Source organism: Ammospiza nelsoni, chromosome 1, assembly GCF_027579445.1.
Source record: "Ammospiza nelsoni isolate bAmmNel1 chromosome 1, bAmmNel1.pri, whole genome shotgun sequence".
NCBI classification, from domain to species: Eukaryota; Metazoa; Chordata; class Aves; order Passeriformes; family Passerellidae; genus Ammospiza; species Ammospiza nelsoni.
The window spans coordinates 48,643,125-48,669,296 of record NC_080633.1 but is presented as its reverse complement, the minus strand read 5'-3'; the positions used below and the strand labels follow the sequence as shown (position 1 = coordinate 48,669,296).

Sequence of the window (26,172 nt, the reverse complement as noted above, 5' to 3'; positions counted from 1 at the left end):
ACAGACCTTGGCTATTCTGAAGCAATGTAAGGGATAAACTTGGTCCTGGCTTCTATTTTCATTCAGCAATTACAGAAGAGAACTTCAGGAAGGGCATACTGAAGCCAATGCAGCAAAGAAGTGATATGCCACCACCACTAACATGGCCTCCATACAGGCCATGTAGGGAGTCCCAAACAGTACTATAACATTTTGCACAAAATCTATGCAAGCTGGAGTCCTTATTGCCCCACATATAGAGGTGTGGTAAATGTAGATTTTTCTATTAACAAAGCAATGAAATATCATAATGCATTACTCATGTTTTAACATTTTTATTTTAGAAAGTGAACATATCCATTAAAAAAAAAAGAAAATGCATGGAGTTAAAAAAAGTAAACATAAACTAATGACAAACAGCAATAACATAAAATAATTTTATCTAGTGAGACCTAATAATTATTAAATATACTTCCACCACAGAGAAGTTTTACTTCATTATATTACCAGTCTCTTGATTAGGTACACAAGACAACACTTTCCAGTAATTACCTAGTCATTAGAAGATCAACTTCAGGAATCACTGAATAATAAAATACATTGTGGACAAATACTTTCATACCACCTGGGAGGCAACCTAATATACATATGTCAACAAGGTACATCTTCATGAGGTATTACAGTACATGGGAACCGTTCCCTTTACTTTCTAACGAGTAAACTCTCCTGTCAGCAGCTCTGCCAGCAAGTCAGCCACAGACTCTGTTGCCAGTTTCCAAACCCCAACAACTTCCTGCAGAGATTTTCTTTCTGCAACAGATCACACAAGTCAGGATGAATGAAGATGGGAGTAAACAAACAGATACTGTAAACAGGTAGGCTGAAAAGAAAAGGGCAGCCACTCTTCCAGGTGAGCACTAGAAGGCTTCAAATCAGAAGTTCCAGCTTCTCAAGAACATTTAATACCTCCCTCAGCCTGAGCTTTGCTGTGAGTGGTGAAGTGAAAGCATGAGGCACAATAATTCCAGAAGTAAATCAAGTCATTTCCAAAATAAGGAAGTAATCATATTTAAACAAAGTACACTACAAAAATGTTAAGATGAGGCTGCTCCAGTGTAACCCATTTGTAGTATTAAACAAAACAGGAAATAGCAAATCAGGTTTGCCCATGAAATCTTCATGCATATTTGTCCTAGATTTAAACCAAAGAAAATCTCTTCCTAGCATTCTTGTGCTTTCCTCTCCAGAGAAGTATATCTCTTTGCTGCCAAAAAAAGGAGCTTTTACTCATCTGGTCCACTACTGTCCTTTCCAGGAGAACTAAAAAATAAATGCAAAGGAGCCTGACTCTAGGCTCTCAAGAGCTTCACAGGATTTCCTTCTTGAAAGCTGCTATGAGAGACAGACTGAGTTTAAAAATTATGAACTCTGAAGAGTTAACACACCATTTTATTTGTTTGGAAAGGAACTAAGAAGAAAAAGCATATCTTTAGGAATATTCAGGTTCTATGCAAAGGAACTTACCTGCTTTTTCTTATTTGCTATACAATTGGTTTTTCACTGTCTTGTTTTTCTTCAGAGTCTTCATCAGAACCTGAAAAGGAAGACAAGAATGCTGTAGATCAGTTGAGAGAAGTTATAAGAAACAAAAGTGTTAAGCTTTTTCTTTTTTTTTTTTTTTTTTGGACAAATTAGTCTGAATGTCTTTCATTTCTTGGAATAGCATATCAGCTGTGTTTTGAAGCTCAAATTGTACAGAAATGGAATAAATTTACTCCTTCCAGGCTGATTTTCCACTTGCAACCTGCAGAATAGACTTGGTTACCAAGTAACCAATGTCAAGGATGAAGGGTCACCCCATATAAAGAAGTGGCTCCAGGGCATGTCCCTGGACATGTGCAGCTTCAAGAAAGACAAAAAGAGACAAATATGCTGACAATTCCAACAGAGATAATTTTATGTCACCTCCTAAAAGCCAAGATTTGTTTTAAAAAATGTTGCGATATCAGCAGAGAGGTTTATTCCTGGCTGCACAATCACAGGGGATAGTTTATCTCTACATATTTGTCAAATCAATATGTATGGCATGGTGACCAAAAATTGCTCTCTTAGAACAATCCATAGTTTGTCTTCTTAGAAAGAAATGCAGATTTTTGAAGAAAAATTTTAATAATGAGCTATTTTTACTCTACATTATCCAGCAGTTTCACTCTGTGACTACCAGTGTGTGTTAGTTCAAATACATTAATCTGACTGTTTCTTTTGTGTCTCATACCCATAAAGGGTGCTTAAAATATACTTGGCAGTCAGGGCAGACCTGCAGAAAGCACCTGAGCTGTTACTGAATCCCATTGGACAAGCTGAAAGTAATGGCACAACTACAGTCAATACACGCATGCTGAAACACAACATCGCACTGCACAAGCAACACTGACCCAGCCACAATGTCTAGAAAAACATGTTAGCTTCACTTGCACTTCCTCTCACACTGTGTATTCTGTTGCTTAAAAAAAAACACCACAAAACCCAGCTGAACAGCTGAGTCCAGTACAATACTTCCATTATTCCTCAAAGCAAACCCACAGTTGTAGCTAAAATCCATTTTCACTTTGAGTCGCTGGTTATACTCGACACTAATGCTCAGTGACCCCTAGATGGAGCTCGGAGTCACCTTCACTAAGGCAAGATGCTCAGCAGAGAGAAACCAGACAGACATTAAAATTAAAAATATCACCAACACGTGTAAATCTATACTGCAAGAGAGGCAAACTTACCTGTAGCAACTGCCAGATATTATTTTAATTATATTGCATTATACAGCACAGATATTATTTTAATTATATTGTATTATACATAACCTTTGCAGAGGAGGTTTACATTTTAGGGGAAAAAGACTGATAGAGGAGTTGGGGGTCACCACTGCATTCTCAGGTAACTCAAACTGATTCAATCTATTAAGAAATTACTTATTTCCTTGAAATGCTTGAGACACATTCTTAGATCTTGCAGGATTTACATTTATTTTTGATTTAATCAGTTCATATCTCAATTAGACAAAGCAAATGATATGCAGAGTTATATCTGATTTACCCAGACAGGTGAACCTTTTTATAGAGAGAAGGCTTTTTTCTTTTCGTTATGAGAAAAGAAAAGAAGCTCTGATTGAAGTTTCAGTTTGCCTTACAGCAGTTTCAGATTCATTGTCTATCCTAAGACAGTATAAAGCTCCAAATTTAGTCTGGATTAAATTGTGCATTGCTGCATAAATGCTATTGCTGGCAGATAAGAGACCACAGAGTCACAGAACATCTCAGGCTGGAAGGAACCCACAAGGATCACTGATGGCAGAAGCAAACCATAACTGCCTCCTTTCAGTTGTGGTGCCATTTTATTTCAGACTTACCTTGCTTTTAGTCAGAATATGACTTAACTATGACTTATACACTAATTACATGTCTTGTAACTCATCTGGTAGACAGTAACTAAACTGAATTACTGAACAAAAAAGAATCTTGCATTTTAGGATGATAAATACAGTTTTCATTTAAAAACAAAAATATATTTTTCCCCTTCCCTTCTTGAAGGCATGAAATATGCAGGAGTGTAAAGTGAATATGAAACATCTGTCAGTAAGCCAACATAAGTACCTGCTACAGACTCAGGGGGAGAATAGAACTGCCCATCAGAGAGGACTCCTGGGTGAAGAAGAGCTGCTCGTTCTGAAGCATCCTGTGCTATCAAAAATCCTAAAAGAAAATAAATAGCAGAAAATAATTCCTCTATGCTAACACATAAAATCTTAAAGATAAATACTGATGAAGAATCTTGAAGACTGATGTATTATATTAGCACTTCTAACTAGTTACTTCTTTAAATAAATATATTTTTAAAAAGCATCAGCAATTAATTTAACACTTATGTGTTCTATTTAAATGCTGGCAGCTAAGGTGACATATACTAGCAAAACACACATTGCACACATGAAGTAAGGAATTTTTCCTTCTACTATGTGTGATTACATGATTATATTGCCATATGTAAATTCATCAATATTCACTGGCTAACTAAAACTTCTGAGATATATTTTTAATGATCAATGAGGTGCCATGCAAAACCAAATAAATTATTTTCTCTCTTTGCCACTATGACTCTACACTAATGACTTGCTTTCACCTATCTGTCTCAGCATATTCAGTTTCTGCAACCTTCATGAACTATTTGCATGTGTATGTATGGAATATTTTGTCTGTGAATATTCAATATGAAAAAATGCAAAAGTCTCCAAACTGGTTACATTTCTTATCTTATTTAGATAACACCATGATGCAGCTGTATTTCCTCATCCCCTTACAAGATAAAAAAAAGTTACTCTACGTTTCTTTTTCTCCAGGTAAACCCCACTGTTCTCATTCAACCACCTTCCTTCTCAGACCAGTGAAAAAGAAGAGGGAAGAGATCCAAACAGAAAGACTACACTCAGAGCACTTAAAAATGGAGGCATCCATGCCCATTCAAAGTTTTTTGATTTACCTAACAGATAAACATACCCTTCCAACAGAGTTTCAGACTGTATTTCAGGTAATGATGCACAAAGAACAGGTTGGCTGTATAATTACTCTTCTGCTATTGAAACTCACAAGCATCTGCAAGCTTTCCTCCCCTCACCCCTCAAGCAGTATCCTCTTTCAACTGAAACAGTGGATTTCCTCCATTTAGTTGAATATATTGAGTGTCAGATGACCTGATGCCTCATCTCAAAGGTTGAAATTCACACTTGTTCTGGTCTCATTCTGCCTGTGCATGAAACAGACTCTCCACAACACTTCTTTGCTTTCCCCTTTCCACCTCAAAAGAAGAGTTAGTGACATTGAATTAGTTACTGTGTCTACTCTTCCTAAAAGAGGAGCCAGACACTTTATGCGTTATCCAGAAAATAAAGTTTTACAAGCCCAACTTAGTTAAATTTTCATACCTCAAGCATACAAAATTAAACACATTCCCAAGTGCTTGACAAAACTGCTCATCTGGCCCTTCTGACTTTTAACTTTGCCTCCCTAAATTAATTAACACCTCACTTCTTTGAAGGCATATGTTCCTCTTTCCAAGAGGAAAAAAACATGACATTTGATTTAATTTTTTCCACAGCCTTTCAAATTTTGAGAAGCTGAAAGAAGCATTCTTCTGCCAGTTAATATGGGATCAAGTGTTGCCAAAGGCAGTGACTGAAGGGAAATAACACAAGCTTACTATTTTCTTCTTCAGCTTCTTGTGGTAACACTTTAAAGTCCAGGAACCAAGTTTCAATCCAGGCAAGTATGAATGATATGATGGGCAGCACATAGCCAAAAGCACCCTGTGAGAACAGCTAGAAAGAAAGAAAACATTACAAAAATTCCTCTAAAGAATCTTGCTTTTAAGAAAACAAAGCAAAACAAACATTTGATTAGAATATATACCTGTGAAATAATTACTTTTGCTAATAAAAAGGCACTGGTCACTGCTGTTGTAAACTGAAAGAGACAGAAGAGATAAACTAATGAATGGATTTAGCTTCTTATTTCTGCCATTATGTATTACTTGCAGCTCTAAATATTTACTGATATGCAAGATGACATAGATTAATAAAATAACAAGCATGATACATTAATAAAATAACAAGCATGATACAATTAACTTAAAGTGTTATCAAAATAACCTTATAAAAGGTAACTTCTAATACAAATACCTCCAAACATTGATTTCCACATAGCATTTTGTAGAATCTAAACTGCCTGAGTATGTAAATTGTGATCTCACTGCATAATGAAGATAATGTAGATTATTCATCAAGTCCCTTAAAAAAACCCAACTATTTATGTATTTGGGAAAAAAGAAAACAGCAGTTGTTCCAAATGCTTTTCACTACCATCCATTTAAAACAACAAAACATCTTTGTGGGAATAAATTGGAATAAATATTTTAATTCATTAAGTGGTATTTCGCATTTTTTTTGAAGACTTAATACTACTCCCTGATACATTTTAAAAAAATCAGCATGCTGTATAAAATATCTTCAAAACCCCCAAAATCTGAAAACGCAGTGAACAAATACTGTTCACATAAGCAAGGCCTCTATATGTTCTAGTGCATTTGGGTCCAGCAATTCTTTAAAAACCAGCAGAACCAACTTCTGTTAATCACAGGTAGGATGTTAAGATTCAAGGCTTTGGCAAAACCTCCAGTGAAGCTTTATGTATCTAAAATTATGAGAGTGGGTTCACTCTGACCACCTCACAAACACAAGCATCAAGCTGGAGGATTAAGAAATACTCTAAAGCTACTCAACTAAGAGCAAGGACTTTTTAAGAGGCATGCATTTAAATATAAGCACAATCAGAGCAGCAGCTGCCACGATGTATGTGACTGTGCCATGCTAGTAACACAATCTATAAAAATCATGGCATGTAGTCTCTGAGTACTAAGCAAACTGCACGCTACTCACTTGAAGAAAGTTACACATGAACATGCTCTACATGCACCTACCACAGTGTAAGGGGGAAAAATGTCTGATTTACAAAGCACTAAGCCAGCAATACACCTCTTGTATTACAACCTATAGTATTGACTGGTGGAAGCATGAATTTTTCACCAAATTTTGCATTCTTTGTCATCCACACCATACAGCTGCATTAAAGACACTGGCTCCAATCCACTGTGGTTGCCTACAGCTGTTGAGAACTTCCTTTTTAAGAAGGGATGCATATTCAACCTTTTGTATTGGAGCATGAAGCAATACAGGTGCTAGTGTTCAATGGGTGGCACCTCCAACTTCTTAAAGAATGTAGGACTTAATGGACACCTGGATCTCTGGCACAATAATGCCAATTCTTGTTTTCAAAGGACGTTCACTATTACAAATGCAAATATATTTCCAACATTGATTAACAAGTCTCAGAGGTAACAAGCAGTTATTCATACTGGACTAAAAATAAACCTTCCATTTGTATTAACATGATACCTAATAAGAATCACACCCACTGTTCTATTAAATTCTTGCCTTTAGGCTGAGAATCTTCCAGAAAACAAGTTTTTAATTTGCTACTGTGCAACAAATATACCATCAAGATGATTCTTAACACACAAGGGTTAAGAGGCATCTAAAATTTTGTCTGCTTGATCCATTCTAGGAAAAACTCCATGATGCTTGGCCACTACTCACAGCTATTGCCCACCAATGGCGCAGTCTGCACATTGCATATGCAAGTATTAACACCTTAAACCGAAAGACTGCCAGTAGCTATAGAGAGAGGAAAAAATATTGGTTGGTTAATTCAGAACACAGAAGAACCACAACATTCTCTGCTCACCGAAAATACTAACTACTTACAAAGAAACTTAGGACAGTCTAAATTCTGTTACCAAGAAAGAAATTTGAATGTGTACTTATAAAACAGAAATAGAAGGTGATTTCCCATTTGTAAAGCAAATGGCAACATCCACCTGCCTAGACAGGCTCTAATGTGCAAGCATGTGCCATTCCACGAATAAATTAGAAACATAAGAAAGCTATACAAAGTGTCTTCATGATGACTTTACCTGACTGGAATCTAAACAGTTATGTTAACCCAGATTAACAGCTGGATGCAGTTAATCCAGCAGATACCTTGATCATCACTGTGCATCTCACTGATCTTAGCAGCGTGCTACTATACTTCTAGTATTTTGTGAAATATTAACATTGTAATAATCAATTATTCTTTATGTAGCTGCCCACAATAGCAAGTCATTCTATTTGGCAGTAGAGAAAGGAAAGTTATGGCATTTGTAGGCCAGAAAATTAAATCAATAGCAGACAGACAAGATCTCTGAACCAGGGACCCTGAGCTTCAATTTCCCTATTTATTTTTCGACAGTAGATTTTCGATTCTGAACACATTTTTTAAAGCAAGTTGGAGACAAAGTGTGAAACAAATACTTAAAAATGAAGACAAATCAAAGACAGCCATGGCCAGAGGTATGATAAACCCATTTAATCTTATGCAGATGTGTAGTAGAAACAGAGGAAATCCTGTAAAAACCCACAAACAATTTGCAGTTCTAGTCCCTTTCCAGGGAATAAAAGTTTATTATTTTGTATTACATGCTCTTAACCCTTGGTTCACCTACAGGATAAAGGAATTTCAATGGTTACAGATAACATTTTTTGCCTTCTGCAGCATGGTATATTATGGAGACTCTGCCAGCAAAACAATGGAAAAGGGAGAAGGAGCATAGTTTGCTGGCTTATAGAATTTTTCAATCTAGTATGTAAATTCATTTGGTACAGCAAACGCCCAATGCAGAAGTAAGGATGGGGTTTTACACCAGTTTCAAAGAGAGATTCTGGATATGGTCATCAGTAAAAATGACTGATACCAAACCAAGTCACCTCTGCAAGGCAAAGAAGATCTGGTAGAATTAACAATCTTGCCCTTTAGAAGAACTGTAAAGAAAAAAACTTTTACTTGGGTTGTGCAGCTACAGACTTGCTTAAAGAAAGAAATTTCCTAATGCAATAGATTTCCTCTTATGTGTCTAAGGTACTTATAGATAGTAAGAGAGCATCATCGTGTCATCTCTTTTTGCTGTTTGAGTTAAAACACAGAACTCTGAAAAACCCGCCCTGTGCAGGCACCCTGGGCACAAATCTCTCCTCATTGCAGCCACCTTATGCCCAATGAAGGACAAAAATGTCGGTTTAAGCAAAATGATTTTGGAGTGCAGGGCTGTGGGTCTTATCCTCTTAATGAACTACCTTATGTCACATCAAAGTCACATTCTTGACCGGGTTTTCCATCTGCTTTTCCACACACCCCAAAGCTAAAGATGCAAACAGATTGGCCCTAAGCATTTCTATCTACAGGCTCCATGAGCTTGCTGCCAGAGCAGGATTGGGCAACCCCTAGATGGGTGAAACTTGGCCCTTCTGGTTTAAATTACCAAGAAAAGATCAACCCTTGCACAAGACTCAAACTAGGAAACATCTGTGGAAGGAGGAATGGGAAAACTATACTTTTACCGCTCCTTTTTCTTTTTTTAAGAACACTTACAAATATATCAAAATATGAAGAAGAGTAGTCATAATGTAGAACTTCTTTCTCTAAGGTAGTCTCGATGCCTCCTTTTACCTACAAAGGAACAATAACACACACAGCTTCAGAAAACAAAATACACAGAAATATGAAGAGTAAAACTAATAATTCCCTGCTGATATACAAAAAGATCATTAAACTAAATACAGAAGAGCTGTCTGCCAAGAATGACAAGGTCAAGACTCTTGTTGCTTTTTGTTTTTCAAGATTACATAGACTTTTTGAAGTGAAAACATTTAGGATTATGATCTGGCTTAGGCAAGCAGCATTTTAGGCTGTCCCAAAATAAAAGCAAACAAGCTATTGAGGGAGGAATAAATTATTAAATGTTAAGGACTGTTACACAAACTCACAAAGTGTTTTACCTCATATAAGGAGCATCAAAACAGCTGATCAAAAAGCCAACCATAACCAAGTTTCTAGTTAGTCACATGTTTCACATAGAAAAAAGAACAGAAACTGAATTCATACTTCAGATCTCTTCCTTATCAGCCCTCACACAATTTGTTAAGAGAGCTGAGCCAAAAGATCCACAGTAAAAAAAGCAGAAGCTGCAACTATTAGAATAATCTCACACAAATAACTAAGATTCAATTTTAATTCTTCCATTTGCTGATGAGATTCAAAATTACATCTTCCTTAGCCACCATGTTTCTTTCCAGTGGAAGGATTCTACTGTTCAAACTGGCCTTGTAAGAAAATAATTTAAGGTGTATTGGCTCAGAGAATGAGGAGTATCTATCTTAGTTGAAAATTAAAAACCTCAGTGTCCATCTCCAACTGTTTTTAATATGAAATTCCATAATTAAGCACTGCATGAAACAGTTATGTAAAACACCAACAGAAGGCTTTAAAACTGAGTTTGACTACTGTTATATTTTTAAGGAAAGGAGCTGCCAAAGCACACCAACAACACATGCTCACTATCTCAAAGCAACGCAGTCTCCACACTTCCACACTTTTCCAACTACACTGCTGGACAGTGTTTTCCTGAGACTAGTCACTCCACCTCTACATTTCTTCTATTTCTTCTCCTCCTCCTCCCCTCTATGGCTACCTAACAAATAGCCACTTTCGAACTAGTTTTCCCTTGGCTGCTCTACTGTATCACGTGTGATTATCTGTTTCCAGCAGAAACAAGGAAGTTCAACTTCCCTCACTCCAAGCTGTTCATCACTATGTGGCTGTGTGAGGAGCATATTAAAATAAGGATAAACAGAGGACCATGGAAGCCTTGATTTTTGCTCAAAATGCCATGGAGCTACTCCCCGAAGCATTTAACAGTAAGCTACACTACACCCAAGGAAACTGGATAATGGCAACAAAGTGAAAACAATGATTACAGGAAGTCTCATAGCAATTCTGCACCAATAACACAGGGTCCTAACACAATGCTATTTGACTTCTCACAAACAAAGCAATTCAAAGAAAAACAGAGCAAAAAACCTAAGCACATGCCAGATCCCAGATATCGAATTTTAGCTTCTAATCTCATTGACTTTGAATGACAAAAACCTGTTTTTTATTCTTGCTGACATGTGGCAGTATAGGACACTGGTTCATAATATGTTGTCCTGAAATACAGCTCTTTACAAAGAAAACTGCTGTGATCTTGAGGTCACTTGATACTATAGCATTAAAAATGAAACACCATGATACCATGAGTTGGTAGCATTTTTTATTCAGAATCTTCAATATTCTGAGAGCACTCATGTGCAAATCTGTGCTCTGAAACCTCAACAAGAGATATAAACCCACTCTGTTCCTCTTAGTCGTACAAGCGGATGAGAAACTGGCCTAATAAAAGAACTGCATCAGAACACTATGCTACAACCACTTTTCCACCTAGAGAGAAACAGAAAGTCTAGTCCCAAAATTACATCATTTCAAGAAAGCAAAATTTTCTTTCTCAAATTAAATCAGAATGAGTATTTTTCACTGTATCAATGAGCTATTGAACAGTCAGCTCCTGAAGCTTCATAATGTAAATCAATAACCAAGGTTATTTATCTACTAAAGAAATGCTGACAAAAAATATTTACTCAAGATCTTTATTTCTAGAAAAGGGATTCCTCCCTAGTGTGTCCTTTCTTAAATGCAAAATAGATTACACGTTAAAATCCAGCTCAAGAACTAGGATGCTACTTATGAAGTAATAATAAATGAGCTTTCATGTTGCTTTCTGGAAATTTTAGACCAGATTACAAATGCTGGAGTTAAAAGGTGGCAACTGTGGGAGTTTATGTTGTTTAAATGCACCCTGCCATCCATACTGTATAACCCACCAAGTTTACATCAAAGAAAATACAACAAAAGAAAAGTTTTGGCCACTAGAAGTCTCTTCAGGGACTAACACCTCAGTGAAATATCACTGACTTAAAGTTGCTCAGAAGGTAGTCTTGAATCTGGTTAAAATTCACACTTCTTGCTAAATTCAAAGATGTACAGTAACATTTCTGTTTGAAGTCTGAAGACTGCACTGGATTTCAAATGTTTTTTTCAGCATGGTTCCCAGACTACAGGAACATCAAAAAGTTTCATAATAAGAAGATAAACACATAACAAATAAAAGTAGATGCAGTTGAGTAGGTACTGTGTTCATGGAAGCTTAAATAAGCTGTTTAAACTTAAACAGATACAAATAACATAATTTTGGCTAGAAAGGAGCAACTTATCAACCATCTCTGAAGTGAATAAAACCTTAATATATCGTCTAAGGGTAGGTACTGAAAAGACAACTCACATTCAATTCTATTATCCACAGTAAGGTTATGAATAAGAGATCAAATGTAACAAACAAACAGAAAGTCCTTCTGACATCTGAGATGCCTTTCTTCTCCCTGCCTTCATACGACTCAATCCTTGCCATCAGCTGTGTGGGGTTGATGGAGTGGACATCCCGCAAGGAAGGACAAGATTCCACACTGCTACTGTGAGCATTTTCTGCATCAGCTGGGACCCGAATCATCCTGGGTTTGCTTAGAGTGGTCTTCTCCCAGTTTCACCATCACTAGAAGGCTGATCCATACAGGAAGGATTTCTAAACAAACAAACAAAACCAAACCACATTAGTCAATAAACCCCCATAATTCCAAGAGCTATTTGCATCTTACAATGTCAGTTCTCTTTTTGCTAAACTGATGACTAAGACAATTAGGCAAGTAGGCCCTTGAAATTGTTTCTAACACAGTATCAAGCTCCTCTTCATCCCTCAGAGGATTTGTGAAGCAAGAGAATTAATGTTCAATTAGGCCGTATGAAGTAAGGGAGCACTGTCTAGATTTAAAGGGTCATTTCTCCATGCTGCCAGAGTGAGATCATTGAGCAGAATGAATAAAAAGCACAATGCTGTGCATCCTTTAAGGTTTTCAATACTGACTTAAATGCTCTCAATAAATACTTAAAGGAATTTCCACATACAATTCCTTAAAAATAGCAGTGTTAGTTAATAGCACATCCAGAGCTGACACAAACAAAAGATGAAAAGTCCATTAAAATCCCTGAATAGTGTAATAATTATTCTATAAAGCATATACACTGCTATTTGCTCTGTAAATTCAGCTGCTATAGCAACTTACATTGCCAGACAGTTTCTCCATGAAAAAAGTATGTGTAACTAGTGGTTAAAGGTAATGCAATTACCCTAAGTCTCTTCTGACTACAAGGCTTTTGAAAGACTTTTCAGGCTGAATTTCCTATAAAACTCAGGCAGTTTGATGCATGATTCACTTAAATCCTCCATGAGAACATTTGTCCAATTAAGGGTTCTAGAAACAGCGGACTCAGAAGGTCACAAAAGTTTCATGGAAACACACAGAAAATTTAATTTTATGTAAAATGCTCAGATAATTAAGCTATACATCCTGCAGCACAAACCACATCAGACAAGTTTTTCTAACACTGGAGGAATAGCTTTATGAAATTCAAGAACAAAACTTTGCCTCCTCCTGGGTAGATTATCTCTAAGATAATGGCAAGAGATAGAGAAATTCTTCCCACTCCTGTCTTTCAACAGCATTTCAACTCCAAAGCTGCAAGAACACAGTCAGCCAGAGCTCAACAGGGCATCTGTAACACACCACTAGGCAAACACAAGGGAGGATACAAGGACACAGCGGAACAGTGAAGGTGCTGTGGGGAGCACACACATCACAGCTGAGGAAGACAAAGCCAGCCAGGGAGTCTACATCAAGTCACACAGAACAGCCTTCAGGGAATTCAAAGCACCAGGCAAGGGTGGACAAGCACAATGCGCCTTTTTATCTTTTTCCTTTGTTTCCACAGCAGCTCCCTGAAACATGGCTGGCAAAGGGCTGTAGAGGAGGGAGACATAAGTGGTGTGTGTTTGGTCAGGTGCCTTGAGCACTGCACTGAACTTTGGGCACCTGAACCCGAGGGTGTGAGCAGGATCACAGCACTCCAGTGCTGTAAACAGCACTTGCTTTGTACTGAAAACCCTCACACTAAAGTGCCCTGCTATGTAACAGCAGCCCATAGGAAAATGTTTGGGATGAGACACAAACCTCACATCAGGCCATCAATGGTTATATTTCAAAATAAAAAGATAAGTAACACCTGAACATCCAAAAAATCCCATCTATATTGGCTAAAATATTTATTTTATTTTGATGTGGAACTCAGTACCAAATATATAGGAAGTTGTTACTTCCAGTCTGGATTATTGCTAGATACAGCACAGGATGGCAATGTAATTAGTACAGCCAGAGTGAATTGCTTCAGAATGTGCCAGTTCAGCACCCATTTGCCTTGTGGGGCCCTTTGCAAAGAGAAAAGCATGGTTTTAAAATGTGTTTGCTACCAGTTTGTTTTCAAGCATGACTCAACATCAGATTCAGCTTATAAATCCCACGTACTCTTAAATCCTTACTACTGACAGACTTTTTTCCCTCAAAGCCCTATAGATAGGAGGGTACTCACAGAGAATTTGTCCCTAGTCTTGCTCTCCCTGCTGATCCATCAGATCCATGTCTGGACACATGGCAGGGCCTCTCTTGTCAGACTAAGCTGGCATCAAAATGCTGTGATTCTTTAACTGAACAGACATAGCTAGGCAGCTTTTTGCACTCATTTGCAACAGCTCTGCAAACTGATTAATCACCAAGTATGTGCTAAAGATTGTTTCCCGTAGTTTCTCTCATTAATTAAAATAAAAAGTTCCTTTGTACCTGAATGACATAATCAGTCATTTCATCACACCAACATTCTAAGATGATTTAAGGTGTGTGCGCAAAAAAAAATCTTAAATTCTTCTTGGCAGCTGTCTTACAGGCACGTGAGGGCTATTAAAAAGCAGCACTTCCCTTTTAGTGTTGGATGGTGACTTGGCCTGACACTTTCCTTCCCATCTCAGCACTAACAGCAACAACAACTCTCCTCTCTTGCACTTCCAAAGCACCAATCATGCCCCATCTCTCTCACCCATCACAAGTTTGCAGTGGGAGTGAGCTCTGCTCTTCCCTTGGCTCCATTTCTCCAGGGGCTCTTGCTTGTGCAGAACAGCCTTTGCTTGGAAGGGTTCCAGGCTTGCAGCCCCATGAGGAGCTGCCACTTTTCAGCATTCCATGTGGGGAACACAAGCACCAGGCAGGCACAGGAGTGCTTTTCATGCATCCCTGGCCAAGAAACTCAGGGGTGGAACAAGTTTAGGAAGGCAAAAAAGGTGTGTTTGTCATTGAGATGTGTCACACATTTGAAAAAAACCACACAATTCTTTTGCATGTGACTATTACTGATCCTTATTCTTGTTATTCAGGAAGCAGGCAGTGCTTGGCCTGAATTCATGCTACCACATTACTTGAGTATTTGCATCCAAAGTGACACATGACATTGTTGTTGTTCTATTGTCATGGTTATTGTGCTTTTTAAAAACCAAAATAATTTTAAAACAGAGAAAAAAATTATAAACTGGGTGTGAGGATGTCTGGGGTTTGGGTTTTTAAAAGCCAAAATGCAAATTCAGCCAGAAAAACAATTCATTATTAAATAAAGAGTGAAAATCACATACTTAAAACTTCTGAGTTGATTTTTCCTAGAAAGAGCCTTCTTTGTGTGTCAGTCAGTTATCTACTTTCCTGTGTCTGGTAAAGCTTAATATTTTAGATAATTTTTAGGGTGTTTTTACAATATCAGTAACATATTTTCAAGACAGCTTGACATCTGAGTGTCTGGGTCTCTGATTTGAAGGAAACTGGGTTTACCTGGCACCACTTCTTTTGGCTCCAGGCAGTTCCATTGTTTGGAACAATGTAATTCTATATGGTAGGGTTCAGGAAGGATGTGTGGTCAAAACAAACACATCCTATGAAGAACTGATGTTTAGAGACCAGCACATTAATTTTCTGCAGAGCCTAGGTGAAAGACACTCACCAGGAGGATAAACAGCCCATAATTCAGAATATTCCATGAAACTCTATGGGCAAACTTGCCTGGAGAGGTGGAGATCATACAGCTGTGTTGGATACAAACTGTGCCATTAACTCCTTGCCACAAGAGACATGTGAGTGAGACAGAAATCTGTTCTCCCCACACCGGCCCATCAGCAAATGGCTCTCCACAAGATGTAGGAGATTTGCAATGTTCTGTAGCTTTCCTTTGCCAGACTTCAAGTGATGGTTTTCAAGCTAAACTGAAGATTGCATGAACCTGCTCCTGGCTACACCTGCACATTGTGATAATGCTTGTGAACATCTGTTCTGAAAGAGTCAGAAAAATAAAATCCTGTTTCCAGTATATCTCTTATGTTACATGTTTTTAAAAGTGTTTTCAAAGCTAAAAAAATCCCTGGCATTTCAGGCCAATAACAGTCTGGTTGTTATTTGACTCATCATGAGTGCAGAACAGAACAGAGTATTCAGCTGAAAGGGACAGAAAATCTTATCCAACTGCCAGACCACTTCAGGGCTGACCAAAAGATTAAGTATGGCATTAGGGACAATGCCCAAATGCCTCTTGAACAGGCTTGGGGCATCAACCCCTTCTCAAAGAAAACTCTTCCATGGTTCAATCGCACTTGGTAAAGAAACATTTCTTCCTGTCAGTCTGAACCTGCCCTGATGGATGCAGCTTTCAGCCATTCCCACATGCCCTGGTACTGGGCACTACTGAGAAGAGGTCAGCAACTTCCCTCTCCATCTCACCACCTCAGAGCGCTGCAAAGAACAGTGTGGTCACCCCTCAGCCTCCTTCTCTCCAAACCAGGTTAACCCTGGGTCTTCAGCTGCTTCTCACAGGGCATTACTTCTAGCTCTTCAACCAAGTTCAGTGCCCTCCTTTTACACACATTTAAGGACCTTCACATCCCTTTTAAATTTTGGGGCCCAGAAATGCACAAAGTACTCAAAATGAAGTTGCAGCAGTGCTAAATAGAGTGGGATGATCACTCCTTTTGACCAGCTGGTTGTGGTGCATTTGATGGTTTGCCACTGCTGACTTTGAGCCTGCTGTCTGTCAGCCAGCGTCCCCAGACCCATTTCTGTGGTGCTGCTTCCCCAGCCACTCTTGAAATTTGTACTTGTGGAAGGTATGCTCTATCCCAGGTGCAGAGTCTGGTATTTGTTTTTGTTCAGTTTCATGCTACTGATGATTGTTCAGCACTCCAATCCACCCACGTCCCTCTGCAAGGCCTCTTGTCCCTTGAGAGTGTGAACAGCACCTCCCACTTGAGCACCATCAGCAAACTTGCTGACAGTGCATTTGACTCCTGCCTCCAGATCACTGATAAAAACTGTGAACAGAACAGGGAGAGAGCCCAGAGGAGCCCCACTCTCTACAACCCTTTGAGCCCTGCCCTTCAGCCAGCTCTTCCAGCAACCACCTACCTGCTCACTTCACATTCAGACTTGTCCAGAAGGATGTTGGGAGGTACAGTATCAAACACCTTAATAAAACCCGGGAAAACTATATTCACCACCTTTCCTTCATCTACTAGGCAGGTGAAATGACAGAATCTACAAGCTTACTCAAGTGTAAAAACATTTAAGAGGGAAATAAAACTTCTGAAATAGGAATCCAAATTAGTATATTTGTGATATGCCTTCTTCAAAAAATGTAAGATTTTAATGAGGCTTTTTTCTTTTCTTCATAACTACATATATTCACTCAACTGCTAGTAAAATATTTAGATAAGTAAGTTTTCTATGCTGACCTATACAAAGTCATAGCAGCATATTTTTCCTGGAAAGAAAGCCTCCAAGGTTTGTATCTATTTAAATTAAAGGTGTGTTTTGCCTTTTTTTTTTAAACACTTAATCATTATGCCCTTAAGTTTCCAAACAGATAATTAAATTCTCAAACTTTCTAGTGAAATACAGATTTTACACTTATTTATAGTTTTAACTAGCATAATAAAGGAATCAAGCTTAGGACTGCAGTCCTTCCCTGCTCTCAAAGTCTACTAAAGACTTCAGCAATACATGGCGAGAGCTTGCCCATGATTTCAAGCTACATTTACAATTAACATAATTATTTTCATTCATACTGACAGAAGCAGATGGCACACACTGCATGTGTCAATTTTACACATATCTTAGGGATGGAACATCAGAATGCTGCTTCTCTTTTCTATCATTATTCTACCCCTATTCTTCCAGTTTATTGTCCTTGGTTTAAATTATTTTTGTTTACTATATTACTGTAGCATACATGAGCAACAGCACTATATATGATTTGTTTTTCTTTCCAAGAAGAAAACCACACAGCAAAATTTAACAGAGAAGAGATAAAAGAAGTGATTAAAAATGAAAAAAATAAAAAGGATTACTTAAAGGCTATCAGCAGCTCTGCAAAATCAAAACTGAAAGTGCCACACTGAGGCAATTTGGAAAAGGCAATGCTAACTTACTTTAAAATATCAGAGAAGTCACCTTTGCATAAAGTAACAAGGCACACAAGGTAACATTGTGTCATAACTGCTGTTGAAACATACTGAACACCTGGAATACTTAGTAAATGTGTCCTGACAACACTACATATGGCCCAAACATTCACACCATAAACAGCTTTTCTGTGAATGTTAAAAAAAATAATCTGAAAGTATTTCTTCTTTCCAATGAGTAAAATAGGATGACATGGCCAATATAGTGGGCAAGATGCTCAAGTACTGTGAAAACTACAGGGTAGTTTTTTACTGAAAAGCTGACACCAAAAGAGCAGCAATTTTCACTTGTAAGAAAAAAACCCAAAAAACAAAAAACCAACAAACAACCCAAAACAAAACAAAAAATCCCACCAAAAATAAACAAAAAAAGCAATTCCTTGCTAAAAACTTTCCTCCTAAGGAGGCAAATAAAACATGCCAGTTCTTGATCAAAGGACTGATATATTTTCTGATCAAAGGGCTGACATTGCTGCTTACACTACCTGCTACACAACATGGATAAAACCCAAAATTTCTCACAAGAACAGAGCTTAATACAGTAATTGGTATTGTAACACTAACATTCTAATATTTAAGTTATCCTTAAAGACAGTTTCAGACAATTTTAACATACCTAAAGGAAAATGGTCTCAAACCATTGTTTGCTCTGGCACCATCATGAAGCTCAACTTCATTCTCTATCTAGGCACAGACACAAATTGCTCTAGCCAACACCATGGACAGAATATACAATTAACGGTAAAGACTCTACATTGGAAGTCAAATAAACTGAGAGTTTCTGGTATGAAGCTGTATTAACCTGGAGGAGTATTAGCAGAAGGCTCTCAGTGTGTTTTCTGACAGTCTCAGCACACACCCTGATTAAGAGCCAAGACAGATAAAACCAATACCTATGAAGTAATGCCGACTATAAATCAGGGGAAGGAAAGAAAAAACCCCAAGAGCTGGAGACTGTCTCCAGAGCTTACCTGTCTCGGGAGGTTGCCGTTTCCTGCAGCCCCGAGACACGTGCAAAAACTCTGTTTCGGCCCACGCGCTCGAAGAACGAGTCGGAGTTCTTCAGTTCTCGGTCTCAGAGTTGTTTGTTGTACCTCATCTATAAAAATTTTTCTCCTGTCCAGCCGAGGTCCGCTCAGCAGGACAGCCAGCGGCACTCTGACTGCCCCCAGGGCGGTGTTATCTCTTTATACTACAAACTACGTATAACATGTTTACAATTGCTTTCCAATACCTAGCACCTATGTTAGACAGTCAGCTTCTACTCTAAACCAATCCCAAAGTGCCAGCATCACAGCAGAAGATGGAGGTAGAGAAGAAGAAGAAAGGCTGTACACGCCCAAGTCCCTCCATCTTGTCCCCCAGATCCCTATTCTAAAAATCCCACAATCTATTTTTTCACCTAGTGATAATTTTATTATTATACTACTTAAACTTCTGTGCTTTCAGGTCTTCATACAAAGCTGGCAATTTGCTCCACGGGTCATAATCAAACCCACAGGTGTTCTGGGCTGTGTGCCAGTGTCCCTGAGCCCCCCAGCAGCTCTGGACACCCAAAGGGATGCACTGAGTTCCAACATACCTGGACACATTTTTTATGGTTTTCCATTACAAATGAATGAAACCCACTCTGCTGACATACGCTGTCCCTTTTGTTTACATAACTGCAAGAACTAATTTTCCTGAAATCCACTTGCAGCAGATACATTACTAGTGACCTCCTGATAGCTACTGCTCCTGTTCCTGAACAGCACTTAAATCCCTTCCAAGCTGCACTCATTCTGTCCCTAACTGTAACACATCATTGCCTCAGAAATATTTTAATGCTTCAATGCCTTTAAAAACACCGTTTGAAGCACTGTTCTGTCCAAAACAAATATTTCTTAGTGAACATGAAGGGATATTTAAAAAAAACAAACAAAACACCACCAACAAAAAAACCCCAAACCTGGGGCCAGACACTTGATTAAAGTCAGACTGAAAAAATCAAACTGATGCACACCCACAAAATTCCCCCAACATAAGCAGAAGATACTGTAGAGTGCTTTGGCAATACTCTAGCTTTTCAATTAGGCAACACAGCAGGAATTACAAGTTACAAATATGTAACACATTTAAAGACTGGGAAGGTTTCCCACTGGAGGAGCAGGGCAAGATTTACCAGCATACAGGAGAGAGCTCCTTACAAAGACTTTGGCTTTATCTGAGTGTTCAGAACTAGACCAGCTCTGATTTATCCTGAAATAGCAGCTCTTACCATAAGTGACTTGTCCCTGTAAAAACAAAACCAAAACAACAAACCACCAGTTTCCTTGAGAAAAATGTTTCCCCAATTTCCTATGCCCCCATGGTGACCTAGCAGAAGTAACAGGGCAATTGCACACATTTGTACTGAGCAGTATTTTTATCAGACCACTGAAAGAAGGTGAAAAAGAAAAAGAAAAAAAAAAGGAAATACATTTTCAGGTTAGTAGAGCATCTGAAGAAACAGCAGTGTCACCTTTTCCATCCCAAGAGTGAAACTCCTAGATTCAGAAAGTCAAATCAAAGTGCTCCAACCTTGGACTAGTTTTCCCTGCAGCAAAAGAATCCCTGTGACTGAGCCATGTCCTGCAAAACACTATTGTCCTTTTCCAAACACTTCATTTCTTATTTTACAAGAACTGAGAAAAATGGCAGAGTAAACAACTTGTAAACTTGGCATCAGCATTATCTTTCCTCCCTTTCATCTCCATAGCCTCTTCCTCTCTGGACTCCTTCTTAAGAGCATATCCCAGAGTTTTACTTTTAAAATGAGCTCAAACCAGAATGAATGGCCCATACAGGGCTCAAACCTGCACCATGCCATTATTAGAACTGTGCTAATATGCAACTATATCCTATGTTAAGAAAATACTAAAAACTAACAAAAAGGATGCACCATAACATGTTCCAAAGGTCTGCCTCAGATCTCAGCTGCACTGAAGATGCTTCAGCATTGCAAACTACAAAACTGAATCCTGTGCATGTTATCACTGTGAGGTCCTTAGAACACAGAGAGAGAAAGTATTCTAGGTATAGAACTGGCAACATATCATCCCATCTACAGCCTATACATTCCAACTGACAGTACTCCATCGAATCAGAGAATGCTATGGATTGGAATGGACCTTGAAAATGATCCAGCTCCAACTCTTACTTAATTAATTATCAAAGCAAAACTATAGTTTTTTTTAAAAATAACATAATCCTTTCTTTTGATTTAAATCTTATGGACTAATCTTGTCAAAGACCTGAAACTACATCAGGATTTTAAAGTTTTATACAGTCAGCTGCCCACAGTTGTATCAACCCATGTATACAGTATTTTTGTATGTTGTATGTATGCATACACATTCCAGTCACAAGAAATAGCTACAGAAAAGGGAAAAGAAAAAGGAAAAGGAAAAGAAAAAGGAAAAGGAAAAGGAAAAGGAAAAGGAAAAGGAAAAGGAAAAGGAAAAGGAAAAGGAAAAGGAAAAGGAAAAGGAGCTAATTATTTCTTGCAAGAGCAGGGAGGGAGAGGTGGGCATAAAGGGGAACTGGTACAAAAATAAGGGAAAGACAGTTAAAAAACCTCCAATGAATCTGGTACTAACTCTCCTTCACATCTGTTATTGTGCTCTCTGGAGCTGATATTGCAGCCTACCCAACACCAGCTCACAGAAATGAAGATTTCATGGCAAACTTTCTCCATTAAACACTAAATAAGCAATTGGGCCTAAAATCCATTCAGTTTCTCAGAGTTCTTTGTGGGCCAAAGAAACCATTTAGATAGCAAAACCACATCTATTTTATCACATCTGCATTCCTCTAAGTACAAAACACAATTTTTCAGACACCAAACTCCTCACTGAGTGCCTCAATCATCAAGCACGACACTGGTTTATAACACTGACTACTCCTACTTGTTTGTTTAGTTTTTTCCCAAATCAATAACAAAAATATGCCCCAGGGCTGCTAGCCAGATACTACTTGGACAAGAAAAGCTATTCTTTTCCTAGCACAGAACTGTGGGACTCTTCCTGAAATAGCTCAGGCATTTTATGTATTAGTGAGAAACACTCAGGATTCTGTCACTCCCTCAAGAACTATTCCACAAAATGGTGCAAAAGTTTATTCCAGGCAAACAACCCCTGAAAATTCCTGAGTCTTAAAGAAAACAGCATTTCAAGAAACTGACATACATTTCAGAATGGGATAAACTTATGTAAGATTTTTTTTTCACTCTTAATTCCTCTTTTACAGCTCTTGAAGGTGCTTCAAAACAAAAGGAGGTTTCAGGTTTTACATTTTAGCTCTACTTTTCTTCTTAAAGGACATTATAAAGAAACAATTAGCTACTCCAAGCAGCAGTTCCAAGTTCCAGCAAAGACCTACATCTGAACTGCAAGGAGAAAATACTTATTTTAGCACACCCCTGTATAATTTATCTAATTTTTCTGTCAGTGCAAGATGGAAATTAACTCCTGATGTCTGAAGTGACGCTATTTTAGGCTGATAACTGAGTAGCTGAACTTAATATGGGGAGCATAACATCATTAGAAGATATTCAGTTGTGGTTTTTTGGTTCTAAGACTACTTTTTTCAATTTTTCATTTCTAATTCTACTCTCAGCTGAATTTAAGACAGCAAGGCAGAGAGGTAATGTACAAGCTGTCTTTTAACACAGTTGCTAATGATTCCAAATTAAGAACAGATGTTTAGCACATACAGTTGAATTAGAGAATGTTTAACAAGCAACAAATCTGTGATCCTTCAAAATGACTCATCTGAGTTGCTGGATGAGAAATCACAGTCCCTGCTGTGATTTCGATCACAAGTGTGATTTACCATTATCATGTCATCAATACCTTCTGCAAAATCACTGGCAATATTGTTCATGCTGACTTAATTCACTGAGTGAAATCCTTTAGTTGTGCTTATTAGAAACTAAATAACTGTAAAACATTTCAACAAATATATTTTAATAACTGTATGTTTAGCTAGGATGCTCTGACAAAGTTTAAAATGGTAAAGTCTAAATACATTCCTTCTCATGAATGAAGGCCTAGAACAATTGTGCTAAACTCATTTTGAAAAAATCATAGCTTGAGAATTTATGAAAATTAGACCTCATTACATCAAGACAACCACATTTAAGCCCAAATGCACCAAAACAAATTCCTAATCCATCTGAGCTTAGTATTTCATCAATTCCAGCACTGTTAAAAGGTCACATATATCTTTCTCAACGTGCCAAGTCTATAGAAAGCAACATTCACCCTGAAAAGTTCTAACACATGAATAACAAAAAAATACTCAAAATTATGGATTTGTGCCACAACAAGAGGATCATGGGTGCGTTTTATGCAAAGTAACTGGCGCTGAACACCATCAACAAACAAACAAACAAAACCCAAATCACTCTGCATCTGGCCTACTTAAAACTGCAAAGCTGATGAAAAACATCTACTAAAAATAGTAGCGCCACTACGGACTTATAAATAGAAATGAGTCTTCTCACAATGCTGAATTCACTAACAATACCCCAAAACACTATGATTTCCAGCACAAAATGACAATTTTCACAGCAATTAATATTCAACACAATATATATAATATGCAGATATTATATAAACCAAGATGACAAATTTGCACAGTAAAAAGTATTGACAACGTCGTGCAAAAACACAGTGATGGTCCTTTAAGCGGACTAAGACAATTTAAAAACAAACAACCTCTTCAAGCAAGTTTAGTATTTGTGGCGAATATTTCCCAGGTTAAAGCCGACCACTGTGTCTGCTGCCACCTGACCACAGTGAATTGGGAGCTGCCGAGTGTCAGCGCTCCATCAATGGGTAACTTGAGCTGCTGCAGGAGCCCCAAGGCTGCGGCTTTAACCCGCTCTCTCTGCAGACGCACCAGCGTCACCCTCGACACGGATTACAAACGCTGCACTTCAGCACTGTATGACCCACTTTAAATTCGGATGCTGAACGCAGGCAGTGCCTCTCCGAACCTGCCTAAATTAACCAGAATTAACCCTCAGCACGACATTTTCCCGCGATGGAAGCCGGGGGGCTCGCAGGGCCCTGCTCGCTCACAGCGTTACCAGCAGGACAAACAGGTCGCCGTACCTCCCTGAGGATGGAATTGCTGGGCTGGAATCGCAAGGAGAGAGGGAAAGCAAACCTGCTGCGGGTCCGCCGGCAGGAGAGGCGCTGGGCATGCGGGAGAGGCGGCCCTGCCCGCAGAGCATCCCCGAGCGCCGCACGCACCCCCTTCCGGACAGGGATCCCCTTGCCGGACAGGGATCCCCTTCCCAGGAACGGCCCCCCGCCCCGCTCAGCCCGCCTCCCGCACGTGATCGCCTTCCTCCTCCTTCCTCCTCTTCCTCTTCCCCTCCCTGCCCCCCCTCGCCCCAGCAGGGCAGCGGGCTGCGAACCGAGGGGAACAAACCCGCGCCCTCCCCGGAGAAAGCGGCGGCTCCGGCACCGGAGGAACTGGGGAAAAAGGAGGGAAGGGAAAGGAAGGAAGGAAGGAAGGGAGGGAGGGAGGGCCGACCCGGGCCGCACCGGCGGCCCCGCCGCCCCTCTGGCTGCAGCACGCCCCGCATCCCTCCCGGCCCGTTCCCCGCCGCGATCCCCTCTGCCCCCGCTCCGGGCGAGGGTCAGCGAGCTCACCCGGCGCGCCGCTCCGGCCCGCAGAGACGGCCCCGCCGCACCGGGCAGCGCCGCAGGCCGCGGGGACGGGCGGGGCGGGGCCCGGCGGCAGGGGCGGGCCCGGCCCGGCCTCCCGCTCCCTCACGGAGCGCAGGATGCGGCGGGACCGGCGGCAGGGGCGGGCTCGGTTCGGCCCGGCCCGGCCTGGCTCGGCCCGGCCTGGCTCGGCCCGGCTCGGCTCGGCTCGACCTCCTGCTCTCTCACGGAGCGCGGGATGCGGCGGCACTGCCACCCGCCCCCCCCCCTCGGGGAGCCGGCGGCAAGGGGGGCAGAGCCACGGCCGAGGCAGCGGGAGCGATCAAAGATAAGGCTCTTATCTTTGACCGTCAGCACCCCCAAGTTGTAGTGCAGCCGTCGGGACGAGCAGAGGGACAGGTTAGCTGTCGTTCGCCCGGATTCCACTTGTGTCTTGTCATAGCATAGTCCTTATCTTTGCAGGGATTCGCACCTGAAAATCAGAATTGCAGAGTTGGAAGAGACCCTCAAGGACCATCGAATCCCAACTCCCAACCCCAATTCCCTGCACAGAATACCCCAAGAGTGACACAATGTGCCCAAGAGCATTGTCCAAATGTTTCTTGAGCCCTGACAGGCTTGACGCTGTAACCACTTCCCTGGAGAGCCTGTTCCAGTGCCCAAATCCCACACTCTGGACAAAGAACCTTTTTCTTATATCCAACCAAACCATCCCTGACAGCTTGAGGTCATTCCCTTGGGTCTTGCCACTGGTCACTACGGAGAAGGGATCTAGGCATGATTGCTGTCACTGAAAATACACCAGAAAATCAATCACCAGCTGCTGTAGGAAACCATCCATTCCTTTGGGAAGCACCGTCTCCAACCTTATTGAAGCCCAGGGCTTGTCAGATGCTTACATATATCATAAGGTTTGTCTGCAGTTCAGTGCTGCAGGCTAGATCCACCTCTTTTAACAAGAAATGGGTGTAGCAGGGAAACAGAGAAAGAAAGGTGAAAATATAGCTCCAGGAAATCTCAAGATAAAGGTCACTTGCTCTACCCTGCCTTGTCCACTCCAGCCCAGCATCCTCAGGGATATCTGTGCAGAGCAGCTGCAGCAAGGTGATGCTGGGCCGTTCAACCTGGAATTAGAACACTGCTGGAAACAAACTACTCTAAGAATTTATTATTTAAAAAGACATTATGGTAAATGATAGCTGAAGTGAATTGCTTAATCTTTGTCCCACAAACCCAGAACTCACAATAAAATGTCCTCTTCAGTATTACCTCTGATTAATGGGAAGAGGAATTTTCTGGAGGTGTGAGGAACCTTTGCAAGATCCTTTTCTTTTGTCTAATCAATTTTTCTTAATCTAACTTTGTAAATGCAATCTTTGTAAATACTTTGTAAGTACAATCTATCTAAATAAATACTTTATGCAATTTTGTGCTTTTTACTCATGTTGGTTTATTTTGATTATCTATGTTTGGTTTCTTTTGTTGTGCTTTT

At 39.7% G+C, this 26,172-nt stretch overlaps 1 protein-coding gene across 5 annotated transcripts; it reads right to left on the bottom strand.

Annotated features, from left to right (window-relative positions):
• Positions 1 to 298: 298 nt before the first annotated feature.
• STARD3NL (STARD3 N-terminal like) lies at positions 299 to 24,742 on the bottom strand. Of its 5 annotated transcripts, none has more exons than XM_059480348.1 (9): positions 24,666 to 24,742; positions 11,833 to 12,129; positions 9,048 to 9,125; positions 7,178 to 7,255; positions 5,436 to 5,489; positions 5,227 to 5,344; positions 3,627 to 3,725; positions 1,504 to 1,573; positions 299 to 789 (listed from the first exon to the last, which is right to left on the bottom strand). In XM_059480348.1, exons 2-8 carry the CDS (start codon positions 12,055 to 12,057, stop codon positions 1,521 to 1,523), a joined length of 705 nt encoding a protein of 234 aa, XP_059336331.1. In that variant the 5' UTR covers positions 12,058 to 12,129; positions 24,666 to 24,742; the 3' UTR covers positions 299 to 789; positions 1,504 to 1,520. The 5 variants fall into 5 exon arrangements, with proteins under 5 accessions (XP_059336331.1, XP_059336339.1, XP_059336324.1 ...); XM_059480356.1 differs by lacking the exon at positions 24,666 to 24,742 and adding an exon at positions 24,120 to 24,282; XM_059480341.1 differs by lacking the exon at positions 24,666 to 24,742 and adding an exon at positions 18,954 to 19,748.
• Between the last annotated feature and the right edge of the window lie 1,430 nt (positions 24,743 to 26,172).